Raw genomic sequence first — 13,986 nt, 5'->3', positions numbered from 1 at the left:
CTTACAGATTCAACAGTTCATGTTTGTTTTTGCCGATATAACAGAAAAAAATATTACAGGAACCAGGTATTCTTAACAATATAAATTCCACAATAGCCAGTTAAAATGGCAAAAATTGTTATCTAAATGGATAGTTGACTTCAAATATGTTGACTTGAAATAAATAAAAAAAATGTCCTTAAAGGGATAGTTCACCTAAAAATGAAAATTGTCTTAATTTACTTGCCCACCTCATGTTCCAAACGTGTATGAATTTCTTTCTTCTTTAAAACATAAAAGACGATTTTCGACGAAAAGACGAAAGAAATTCATAGAAGTTTGGATTGACATGAGAATTGAGTAAATGATGACAGAATTTGTATCCCTTAAATATTGAATGTAAAATTCATAGAATTAGAATTCATTCAGTTTATTATTCAATTGAGACAATCATTTAATGGAAAATCTAACATTGCAGTTCTGTTATGCTACAAAATGAGATCATGCACTTGTGTAAACAAGGCCATGGAGCATTCATATCATTGCTGAATGCCATTCCAGCATGTCAGATAATGTAGAAATATTAAGATTGATAAAGGTTGGTATTATTTGGTAAGAAAAGAGACAAATAACTTGATGGTTTTCCCCATTAGTTGTACTGAAGACATTGTGATACTTGGCTTAAACATCATACAGGATACACTGAACACTACATATTGAAAATCTTATTTATATTAAGCTATCATAATAATTATTGTCTCAAGCAATGAGCAGTACTGGCTTTCTTAATTGTAGATCTTGACCTTGCATTTCTGGCTTCGGTAGCTCAATGTGTGCTTCTTGAAGACCTGCCAATAAATGCTTTTGTCTAGAAATCGGTCTAATGGAGAGCATGTCTCCTCGGAGTGACCAGTCAATATCCACTGCCCTGTGCGAGTATTGCTGCTGCTGAATATATCAGTTGAGCTGAGTTTGTGTATTTGGTTGAAATTGATGTTCACACTGTCATTCAGAATTATGTTGCACTCTTAACAAAATAGAGCAAGTGAACATTTTTATGGATAAAGTAGATGTATTTTAAATGGGCAACATGATAACCGGACTGACTTTCATACGGATTTATTTAAAACATGATCGTTTGGTTGATCTGTCAGTTCAGCTTATCTGCTCTGGAGAACTGCCTGTATTTAGAGCGTGACCACCAAAACAAACAGCATAATGGGAATCACAGGTGCTTTGGCTAATCCTCATTATCTTTTTCTTATTTACAGATGCCTATTATTCTGCCCAATTGGGCCACACTGTGTTTGTCAGTTTAGTCACTCATCGTGCTTTGTTTTAAATGAATTAGAGAAGCTGGACTCTGGATTTGCTTTCTCGTGTCATTATGAAGGCACAATGCGAGCAGCAGAAATAACGACTATAAAAACACTCTTTTTCTTTACTGTCACCATGGCAATCATGTTTAACACTCTGATGATGCTGAAAAGGCCTTTCATTTCAGTAAATGCAGGGTGGTGTTTAAGATAAGGACATGCAGGTTGTTTCGGATCTGGCTGGAATTATCGGCGACATCTTGAGATTGTAGTTTGAGTTTTGGCGCTTTTGGTTGACCGCAAAAGTATTTTCTTTACACGACACAAATTATAGTCCGTTTTTTTTTCTGCTCTGTGTGCTGCTCAACCATGCGCAACCATTTTTTCTGTTTTATTCAGCTGATTAAGATGTTTAATTGGCTTCCTTTAAACATTCAATTTAATCCATAATGAATTGTGGTGCCTCAAGGCTCTTTGACATTTAAAATGAGTCTCTATGGTCTCAGTGGACGGCAGTAATGAAAACGGAATGAGCAACCTGCCTCGGTTTGCTGAAATCTCTCTTTTAGGAAATCTTGATGTTGTGCACTGCTTATTTGACCACAGGTTCATATATTGAACATGCTTATCTAGGTTATTAGGGATTCAGATGTATTATTTGTGTTCTTTAGGCTCTCTTATCCCAGTCATTTTGGATTATTAATGTGATCATTAAGCACTCGGATCATCTCATTTGATTTCAGAAAATACCCCAGGCCAGCGCAAATAGTTGTCACTCACAGTATTATTAGGTCGTGCAACTGTTTTGCTTGCTAAACATATGAGCAGTATGCTGGAATGAGCAGTGGTGACAGATGGGTTAATTTGATCTGGGCACAAAGGGGAAAGACTTGTCCTAAGTAAGAGTCATCCTTCTAAACCTTTAGTACAGAAGCAAACCAAAACACAAATCATTACTGCTGCACAGGACATACTCGCAATGTTTTGCTGTATGTAATCCCCTCTGAATGAGGTGTAAATTATAATGGGGAACTATGGAAATTACAATATCTCAGATGAAAAATTAAACATTCTGTAGATATGTTGTGTCTTCTATGTTATGTATATGATATTTGTTTTTTTTTGTATGTTATTTTTCTGTTTCTGTTTTTTGCTGTACACTATTGTTTTTAAAATACACACCAGTACATCAGAATTTTTTTTAAATAATAATTTTTATTAGATTAATAATTAAAATAATAATATGATGGTGGATTATGCTGGGTTAAAAATAACCCAAGTTGGGTTGAAAATGGACTAACCCAGCTATTGGGTTGTTTTAAGCAAACATTTAACCCAACCGCTGGGTTAAAACAACCCAAAATGCTGGGTTAAAACAACCCAATTGCTGGGTTAGTCCATTTTCAACCCAACTTGGGTTATTTTTAACCCAGCATTTTTAGAGTGTACTTTCATTTTTCAGCTTAATTACTCTTCAATGTCTTCAGTGATACACGATCCTTCAGAAATCAGTCTAATATGATGATGTTATACTCATAAACATTTATTATTATTATCAATGTTGAAAATAGTTGAGCTGCTTAAATATTTTTTGTGGAAACCGTGATACATCTTCTTCAGGAATCTTTTATGAATAGAAAGTTCAAAATTACAGCATTTATTTGAAGTATAAATCTTTTGTAACATTTTTTAAAAATCAATTTGGCCTTAATTCTTTTAAATAATGTTTTAATGACCCCAAACTTTTGAACAGTACAGTGTTATAATAACTAAAATGTTATTATATTTGTGTTATTTTTTTTGTTACATATTACTCTGTTACTTTTCATTTTTGTTATGGTTATTTTTCCCTTTGTCTAGGATACTATTAAAGCAGAAAGAAAAATCCTGTAATAAACACAGAGAACAAAATGGCTATAAAGTAGTGCTTGTCATTAGTCAGAAGCAAATGGTTTTTGTGCCATGTTGTGCCATTTGCAGTGATACAGTTCGGTGCTTTGTGCAGAAGGAAGTGATGTAACAGCATGAGAATGTGAGTGTGAGATACAGTCACAGATGACTGGTCTCTCCACATGGCACTAGTTCACAGATTCTGAGTCACAGTTGTGAGGAACAGTCATGATAGCAGCTTGAATGTTTGTGATGACCGTCTCTAAGTCCTGGCAGATCTTCTCACCAATCCATCCTCCATTTCTTTTCTGTAATCCATTAATTACATTTGTTCTTAAACCATTTAGAATGTTATCACCTTCTATCCACACCTCTTTCCGTTTTCCTTTCCTATTATCTCATACCCTTCCCCTTTTCTCTGATGCCTCTTTCAGGTGACCTTTTTCTTCATCTAGGCTTCACCTTCATTCCTTATTCCTCCCTCTCATCGCTCCCCTCCCCTTCTCCGTCTCCTCCTCCAGTCAGTTTCCTGATGCTGTATGAGGTTGCCGTGATTGGTATGCATGAAGAGCACGAGGATGTTTCAGAGAAGAACGTGTGGTGAACATGTGTGCCTCTGCTCTCCTTCCCCTCCCACGGGCTGCACTGTGGTGGCCTTGAAGAGCGGTTGCTAGCACTGAGCCCTTGACACAACGCTCATTAACAACAGCACTACTTCACAGGGACCCTGATAGAACACACAGTCAAGACAAGATGTGAGGGTCAACAGCATCTGACTGAGCTCATTGATGTTGTATGACCTCTCATGGCTAAAATGTAACAGAATGGAGAACCGAAAACAAAAATGGTGCTTAACTCATCACGTATGCTGACTGCGAGGATGAAGTTTGACTCTTGTTTTGATGTGCTCAGTGAGTTCAAAGAAACAAAGAGTTAGTAATGAGCCTGCAGCTATTCTCGGACGTGGTGTGAATCTTTTATTTTTGCTGATGTAACCAGTTTTAGTGATGTAAACTGCTCCAAAGAACATCTTTAAAGGGTTCACTCAAAAATTAAAATTCTGTCATTAATTACTCACCCTCATGTTATTACAAACCCATAAGTCTTTCGTTCATCTTTTCGGAACACAAATTAAGATGATTTTGATTTTCAAAAGAGAGATTTCCCTCTCATTCCCCTAAAACATTCACGCTTCCAAAAATTCATAAAGGCATCATAATTGTAATCCAAGTCTTTATATGTGTATAAAAGCCTAATTTAAATATGTTGATCATACTGTATAAAGTAATCGTGTTTCTTTAGAAATATTGGATTAAACTGCTAAATTCATATGAATGTCTTTATGAATGTTTGAAGTGTGAATGTTGCTGTAACGGACTTTGGATGGAGGGACAGAAAAAATTATATTTATAAAATATACATGCATGCATTTAAAAATATATTAATTCGTGTTTCGGAGATGAATGAAAGTCTTATGGCTTTGCAACAACATGAGGGTGAGTGATGACAACGTTTTATTTTTGGAGCGAGCTATCCATGTGATGCATTTGCTGCACCAAACTTTTCATGCATGTTGGCTTAAACTCGATCAGGGACAATCTGGACGTTTTTTAGCACCTTTAATTTAAATAAAGGGGGAAAAATATCAAACAAAGCAGTTAGTTTGTCACTCCTTGTCCCTAATAAACATTGTGCTTCCTTTTGGGCAATGGAGGACACTGGTAAAGGTGATGCATTTGGCTACAGCAGCACAGTCTCAGTGCACACCTCACCTGTCCACCTTATTATTCTGATTTAGTGAAAATAGTAAATTAAATGCATGCTAATCGCGCCCATGTTTCTCTACATCCATTGATGTGCAACTTTACTTGGATGTTTAACATACAGTATGAGGTCTGTATGTTAGATTTAATATACACTACTGTTCAAAAGTTTTATGGGTTTTGTTAAATTGGTTTTGAACAAAGTCTCTTATGTTCACCAAGGCTGCCTTCATTTGATCACAAATACAGTAAAAACAGTAATATTGTGAAATATTATTACAATTTAAAGTTTTCTATTCCAACATAGTTTAAATTGTTTTCAGTGTCACATGATCCATTTTGATGTTGAAAACAGTTGTGCTGCTTAATATTTTTTATGGAAACCGTAATGCAGAATTTTTGAATTAATATAGAGTTCAAAAGAACAGCATTTATTTCAAAGCAGAACTCTTTTGAACATTTTCACTTTTTGTTCGATTTAATGCATCCCATGCTGAATAAAAGTATACATTTCTTAATTTTTTGGTTTTGAATGGTAGTGTACTTGTGAATTGCGTTTTTCTGTAGGCCTCTCTGAATTACTTTCTCTCTGCCTGAGCTGAAGTAGAGGAGAAATTTGGGGCAAGTGATTTATTTAGCCCATGTGTGCTCCTCTGTGTGCATGCACCATCACAGATGCATCACATCACCTGCTTTAATGGCCGCCGTGTTTCAGCTCTCTCTTAGAGTTATTGAACTAAACACCTCTATTTCCGTGGCAGTGTGGTGAATCGTCTTAGCAGGTTATAAGGGGAGCGCTGCAAGCCTGAGAGGCTGTCAAGAACACTTCTCCTCCTCTTAGAAGTGAATATATTTAGAAAGGAGTGACGTTGTCAAGGAGCGGTGTGTGAGGTGTGAATCACAGTTATGATGGTTTCTGAGTTACCATGGAATGTTTTCTCATAAACTCGAACAAGTCTGGCAGCCCTTAAGGGCAACTTTCCCTTAGGAAGGAAAAATTACTAATGAGATCTCCAACCAAGGTAGCTGGCATGGTGTTAAATTTTAAACAAACAAACAAACCTTAATGTCTAATTTTTTTTTTTATAGATGTGACAATAAAGATTTTCTATAGAGAAAAAATACCTTAGTAATCTCATCTAACTTGCTATGAACATTTCTCATCAAATTCTACCAAGACCAAATTATCTGAGCTATGCTTTTCACATTCATTTGATAGTTTTAAACAAACTCTATGTTAACAACGGTCTGTTTGTTATCGGTAGAGAATGATAGACAAGAATATTTGAGACTTAAACATAACCGAGAAGTCTTCTAAGCCATGCAAAAGCAGTACAGTATTCGCTGTTATCAGAAAAACATGGTTTAAAAGATACAGCTATGCTTGACCAAGGTGTTGAAGGCAAATCGTATGAGTTGAGTAAGCAAGTCGTGTCACGTGTCAGCAGAATGTCAGGATCAGTCTATTTCTCTTGGACAGCTGTCCATCACAAAGACTTGCTGACAGTGGGAGACGACACATCCTGACAGCAGCTGTTCTACTGCATCATCTGTGGGAGGTGAAGCTGACCACTGATAATACACACATCTTCCTATTTATTTATTTATTTATAGTGAGGTACCATCCTAAACATCTGATCGCCCTCCTCATTAAGGTGACTTTGTGGTTACTGTTCTCACGACTGTCCTCTTTTTTTTTTCAGGTGAAGAAGTTTGCCAAGTACCTGGATCCCAATGCTCATGGCAGAATTAACTTCAAAGATTTCTGTCATGGAGTGTTTGCAATCAAAGGTAAGAGGACGGTTCCCCTCGAGCAGTATTTCATGCCCATGCCGTTGACTAATCTGTTCTCATTAGATCAAAGGGATTCTGAAAACATCAAATCATGAAATAAAGAGCTCCACTGCAAAAATGATCTTCTTATTCAGTCTCGGTTTCCAGTAAAAATATCAAAACATCCTCAAAACTAGATACATTTATTTGAGAATCAAAACTGTGTAAAATAAGAATACAAAAAGTTAATTTCATTAATTTCATTGCTTACCCCAGGATTCATGCGGGATTCTGTTAGCGGTTTGTTTGGAAGTTAATAATTAATTAAATCATAAAAATTTAACATTAAAACAAATAGATACAAATAAATAAAATATAAAAACATTTGAAAATACAAAACAATCAAAATAACACACTAAACATATTTAATAACATACCTGCATGTTATGCTATATTCAATTATTGAATATAAAATTAAATTAAATGTCATATTACATTATTGAAATATTAACTTAAAATCTACGGGAGTACTCAAATTAATATTTTAGGTAAAAGGGGTTCAGCCATCAAAACACTTTTTTGAATCCCTGCTTTACCATAATGAAAAAGGTTTAATAATTAAATAATGCAATAGAAATGTTCTTTTCTCATGTAAATGTATCTTATTTTTGTTATTTTTATTGGAAAGCAAGACAAAAATACTGATTATGAAAATTATTTTTATGCATGCAAAAGCTGCCTTGTCTGGCTATCCCCAGACCAAGCTCAATTTAAGATTGAACATTGGTCTGGAGAGTCTGCTCTGTATTTTCTACTGCGCAAGAGGCGTGATAAACGAGCATAAATTAAATGACTCTGTACGCAATTGGAAAGTCCTTCAACCAATCAGACCACAAGAGGCGTGATCAACGGGCAACGACCCATCACTTCTCTATCCGTCATCGTGTTAAACCCGCCAATAGCGCGCCAGGTGTATAAGCCAGTCTGTGATTGGTTCCCGCAAAAGTGTAACAGAATCAGTAGAAATTAATGTACAGGTTTCCAGACTGAGTTGCAGCGCGAAATCAAATCGCTGGCAGATCAGGCTGGGTTTACCCAGTCTAATAGCTTCCTAAATTCAGCCCTAAATGTTCATACTGTGGCATAAAGAGCACATCTCTTCTGTTCTGTCACATACAGCTGTTAGGTTCGGCACAAAATTAGCCAAACTAAAACTGAGTGCTAGACCCCGGGTTCCCTTAGACAGAGACTGCCCGTGTTTCCCCTGAATTAAAAAGACCAAGTTGTGCATCGTTCCAGAAATAAGTGCAATTTTATCTCCAGACTAGTATTATCACTTCATTTTATTGAACAATTCCTCTAAAGAATCTGAAGATCGATAAAGGTGCACTCCAGCTCTGTCTTTTTAGCATTCTACATTCACTTCTGTGTCTAGAATTGCAAGGGATAATGAATAGCCTGAGTGAGCACAATCTGATTAAAGATCTCTGCTTCGATGCTGAACACTCATGGTCTGCTTAATTGAAAATAACCACATTTGAACAATACATTTACGAGCATCTCTGGGTGTGCCTTTAATTAAGGTTTATCAGATTGAAATATTTTCCCATATAATGACAGCATAGCGATTCACTTGTTAGCGTGGGTTGTGCTTCTCAGTTAAAAGAAAGGGGGATGTTATTCCTGATTATAGTGTCAAGCATCGCTATGGGATAATTTTTTAGGGTTTCATGGACACAGTTACTGTGTAGTCAAGGTTGAGCAATCTAATTTCACATTATTTATAGCTGTTTTAGGACACTTATTGCCTTGTCTGGTTGGGCACACTCGCTTTTCCCTATTTCACTGTCATTTAGTGCACAGTAAACAGGGTTACATTTGTCAGGCAGGGAGACTTGCGCTGCTTGGCAGACTAATAAAGCCCAGATCTGCCAGCTGAATAGGCAGGCCACAGGCAGGCATGGGGACCCGGGTACAACGTCTCTGTGCCAGCGCTCTGTGGAAGCGTCTGAAGAGGGAGAAGTAAGCAGGCAAAGGGCTCTAGGCCGAAAGACTTTGTCCCAGAGTGTTTAATGAGCCCCAGTGGTCTTCCCACTCACTCTTTCTCTAATGAATCCCCCAATCCCTGATCCCCAGCACGCACACCATGTCTACGAATCCAATCTATGTTTGTCCTTTTGACGTCCCATAGGATATTCTGCTGTTGTGTATGGTGTACTTAAAAAATTGTACCACTGCTTCGCCATTGGTCTGTCTTTGGGATTTGCTAAAACAGGCCTATTGTGTACAGCTTTATAGATTTATGTATTGCCCACAATATGTTCCCATTTGGGATATTCCCGGAGCCAAGTCGAGCCGTGGCCCACTTGAGATGTCCCACAGAGCACAGAGCCTTCACTGCACTTCATGTTATGTGACTATAAATGAAGTCAAGTCCTGGGCTGCCCTGCGCTGTAGCTCTCAGTACATTATTTATTTATGCCATTTTACTTAGCCTGTTGTATTTCTGCAGATGGGTTTGTCTGTTTGGGTGTGTGTGAGCAACAATATAGCCATATATTTCAGAGAACAATTCTCCTTTCCAACAAAATATCTTATGTTGAACTTTCAGTTTTTATCAAAATGTGGATATTGACATTTTTTTTTCTGGCTCTTGTAAGTGAAGCAAAGGAGGCCTATATTTTACAGTGTGTATAGTTCAATAATTCAAGCCTGGTTTGAGAGAAGACACAAGATGTCGTCAAATAGGTATCTGAAATAGTGACAGAAGCTGATTTATACACACAGTACAATGGCTGCAGTGTCTAGTAAGTGAGAGCCACATTTCTTGAATTAGTCAATGTACATCTCTAATGAAAAGTATAATGGATACTTGGAAATACTTCTAAACTAATGTAGTTATTGTGGTGATGCAAACTTAATCAATTGGCACATTATGTACTTTCATAAAGCACATTCGAAATTAGACTTAAAGTTTGATCAAAAATGATTTACTCACCCTCAGGTCATTCCAAACTTGTATGACTTTCTTTCTTTTATGGAACGTAAAAGAAGATAATTTTTAAGAATGTTGGTAACCAAAACGTTTTATTCCCATTCACTTCAAAATATAAAATGTAAGTGAATGGGAACCTTGGGAAACGTGATTGGGCTAGTTTTTGAAAATCAATTTGATTAATTGGTGCAGTAGGTCGATCGACTATTTTTTATATACAGATACAGACTCTTATTTTGAAATGTCTGTGCCTCAATTGCAGTTGCAGCAGGAGCTCATTGAAGTTCAGGAGAAAAAATATGCGTTGTTACAACCGTCTAAAATATATTACTATATAAACATCGTAAAGTAAATATTGTCATTATTCATCAGCATTAGTTCATAAACAATTGCCTGGCATAAATGTACGCTGTTTATTGATTGTGAGCCGCTCTGGAGCGCTGTATAGGGGATGTGTGAGCCTGTAGAGTGTTTTCCAGTGTTTTCCAGCGGTTAGATCAGCACGTTTAAATCAAATCAAAATCTTCATAGTTTTTGTCATCCAACGCTAGTTTTTATTTAGTTATCGTCTTGTTTTCGTCAGTGAAAAAAGGTTGTTGACGAAAATTATGACAAATTATTCATCAACGAAATTAACACTGGTTTATGATTAACATTTTGTAAGCTTTATATTCTAATTGCTGAACACAGACTCACTTTGGGCAGAATTTTAATGTCATTGGTTGCGTTATTCAGCCTGACGGTGGCGCTCTAATAATGTTTGACATTCTAGTACACACGACTAACGCAAAGAATACCATCTTAGAATTGCCTTAATGTAGTATTTATTGCGTCCGAATGTTGTTTTAGAATTTTGCAAGTTGTGTAGGAATTCCAGTGAGGAAAGTCATGTCTATTCTCAGAACAAACTTAAAACAAACACAACAGAACTACTGTATGTAAGGGCTATTCACATGAGCATGATGTGGAATAAAGGATTTATACTTTATACTCCACATAACAGACATGCCAACTAGTTACTGACCTGATGCAGACACATAGCTGAAGCGGACTGATATTGTCTTGGCCTGGAGCGAGGTTTATGGGAGGTCACGTGAAAAAAAGTGGGGCAGCCAGAAATCTGCCCCAATGGCTCTCTATAAGAGCATGGTGTAGTTCCATTTTTCACCACAGATTTTGTGACGGGGTGAAGAAGCACACGACACGAGGATGCAGGTGAGTTCCCCGAAGGGTGGATTTTATTTGAGGTGGTAGTGCAAAGAAACAGGATAAAGTGCAGGCAGTGGGTGCTCGGTGTCTCTTCTTCAGTCCTCCTAGTGCGGTGCGGTGCAGTGTGGGTCCGTGCTCTCCTTCCGTGAAGTGGGCTGGCGGTCACACGCTGCTTTCTGTGGGGAATAGCAGAGGATAAGGTTAGCTGAGTCTTGTGGAGACATCTCTCACCTCTCTGCTCGTCTGTCACGCTTATGAAGCGGGTGCTTGATGATCTGCAGGTGTGACCGCTCAGCCCGTGATGAGCGGGTGCAGGTGTGGCCGCTCCGTTCCCTGGGCGACGCTGAGGGAGGCTCGGGACGCTCGTCACAATTTACATTGGAAATTTGTGGGGCACTGTAGAGCTAGGGAGGGCGCAGAGACAAGCTCCCCTACCTATTATCATAATACATGCCTGTCGAATCCATGTGCTTCATTGTAATATATCCTGCTTACTTCACAACTTAAAAAGTCTAGAAAATCCGAAAAATATTTGTTGCAGAATTCGGAACACATTTACAATTTATTATTAATTCGGTGTATAGAGAGGTCTATGTTTGGATGAATATTGTGGTGGGGCTATGCCCCACCTGCCCATACAGACAAGCCACGGCTGCTTATTTGTGCTAAATGAGATGTGTTTTCACAGGACTAATGTTTTTTTGTTTTTTGTGATTCAGGCTGTGAAGAGATTTTGAAAACTGCACTTGGGACCCCCAACATTGGAGCACAGCCATACCAGACAGACAATGGCTACTACTATCAGGTAGGCAGATTTCTAAGTGTTTGGCTACTTGATGTTTTTTTTTCTTCACCACATGTAATGCCCAATTAGACTGTTGGCCCCCCCCAAAATCAAGACACTGGGTCCGTTCAACTGAAAAGACTGTTTATTTGTCATTGTGAACATGCACCTAATTGCACCCCATTGGATTAGTGGCCATTGACTGTATCAATAGGGTCACCAAACTACTAAAATTCTAAAAGTTGTCTATAGAGATGATCATATGGTTTAAAGGTTCTTCTGTGAATGCGTAAGCACATGGATAAGATGGAAGAATGGGTTTTTGTGCCTAACTGGTATTGTGTATTATCTTATTGTGTTCATTTGCACCATATTGAGGCAGTCAACCCAAACAGCAAACCAGAAACTGTAAGCACTTCTGTTGGCACTGTGTCTAGACGCATTAGGACACTTAACGGGGAGAGGCATTGTTCTCTGATATAACAAGGAATGACCTTCCTTACTTCTGCCTCACTAGTACAGATTCAGTGCTCAGCTTGTGTAAACTTGATGGATGAGAGTAAGTGGAGCCAAAACACACCCCCAGCATGTCAGCTCTCAGTCACACATACACAGCAATCCATACTGCCACTGTTTCACAGGCTGCTGCTTGAGTTACCGTTTAAGCCTTGTAAAACATAACCTGACACGGGACGTTTAAATGGCTGCTGTCTACATGCTGTATATGACTCAATGGAGCTGTCAGTCAAACAGCTAGAGTGAAGGGGATTCCTGACATCCATAGACACATACTGTAAACAAAGACATTTATATGTATTATCATGCAAATAGTTACACACTTTGTTTTTCTTAGAGCTATTAAAGACCTCATGATATCAAAATTGGGATGCATGTCTTTTGGCTGTGGGTTAATCTGTATATGCTAATGTAATCAAATGTTAAAGGGAAAAAAAAAACTTTTACCCGATATTTGCATGTAAGATGTAGTCTTACTCTTTTACTTCTTCTCTAAATATTAATTAAACACCTCCGTGGGGCATTCTAGAGAGTCTCAACCCCCCTGAATTATAAATATCAAAACTGTAACTGTAAACTGTAAGTGTACCATTCGGACATATCAAAGTCCTCACAATTTTGACCAAAGTTAAGGTGTTAGTGTGAAATACTTCATAATCAAAGTATCTATATTGTTTTCATTCATAAAAGCTGTTGGGTGTAGTTTCTTGGACTTTGATATAAAAGCTTAATAAACAAGCCCATTCATGCATCCAGATATTTATGGGGTTTTAAATAAACAGTGCCTGTTTTCTGTTTTACAGCTGTTTTATATTTAGCAGAATGGAGGGTTATTTGCTATTTACACTTTTTTTTTTAATTATACATTTGTTGAGGTAAATGTGTAAATTTGGCAACCCCTATTTTTTAAAACCTGTTGTTACGACCGTATAGGGCCAGACGCAACATAAATGAACGTGTGCTTACGCAAAGGTACAGATTCAACAAAAATAGATTTATTAATAAAAAATTGTGAAAACCAGAAACAAAGGGATTACATTTAAAGGTGGACAAGACCAAAATAACAAACAGAAATAACACATTTTAGTACCCTCTAGATTCCCTAACTCCCTTAACCCAGAACATAGTTCAAACGATACATACAAAAGAAATGGCGTCACACTCCCTACTTCCCTTAAACAAGAGTATTTACAAATAATATGTACACAATATAACTGAAAACAAAAAGTATTGTAAATCGAACTAAACAAAAGCAAGTTTTACAAAGTACACAAAATCAAAGCAGAAACCCAGACAGAGCAAAACAAATGGCACACATTCGGCCTCCATAGTTTGGGGTGGTCATTTTCACCAGAACCAGAAATAGACCAATAAGAAACAGACCAATCAGAATCTCTGCTGGCTTGAGTGCAGGCAACACCTTTTCCTGCAACAGACACACTCAGAAACACAACAAACACACATAAGACGTAACACTGTTATTACTCAATTTATAGATTTTCTCTCTACAGTCTTATCAGTCAATACAGTTAGTACTACAACATCACAGTAAGCATAAGAGCTGTTTCTAATATTAGAATGGAGCAGGTTATTGCAACAGTGTTGGCAGCATCACTAGATGGCAGTGTTTGGAAAGATATGAGATGCATTTAGCTCAAAACAATGATTGAAGCAGCTTTAATAACAAATACAGCAACACTTTGGATATAATTTTATATATGCACGTGACGCGCAAGGATTAGTGTTTTTCATTTAGGTTAA

At 37.4% G+C, this 13,986-nt stretch overlaps 2 protein-coding genes across 3 annotated transcripts in view; one reads left to right on the top strand and one right to left on the bottom strand.

Annotated features, from left to right (window-relative positions):
• Positions 1-13,986, bottom strand: part of dus1l (dihydrouridine synthase 1-like) — a 658,813-nt gene that overhangs the window by 125,674 nt on the left and 519,153 nt on the right. The window lies entirely within an intron of this gene.
• rab11fip4a (RAB11 family interacting protein 4 (class II) a) overlaps positions 1-13,986 on the top strand; it is a 59,178-nt gene that overhangs the window by 589 nt on the left and 44,603 nt on the right. Inside the window, exons 2-3 of the mRNA XM_079832908.1 lie at positions 6,652-6,739; positions 11,645-11,730. Of these exons, the coding sequence (XP_079689034.1) occupies positions 6,652-6,739; positions 11,645-11,730 (174 nt within the window). The remainder of the gene's footprint in view (positions 1-6,651; positions 6,740-11,644; positions 11,731-13,986) is intronic.

This window comes from Gobio gobio (genome assembly GCF_949357685.1).
Source record: "Gobio gobio genome assembly, chromosome: 1".
NCBI classification, from domain to species: Eukaryota; Metazoa; Chordata; class Actinopteri; order Cypriniformes; family Gobionidae; genus Gobio; species Gobio gobio.
Note: the sequence above shows the minus strand (reverse complement) of the source record. Positions and strands in the feature narration are given on the sequence as shown.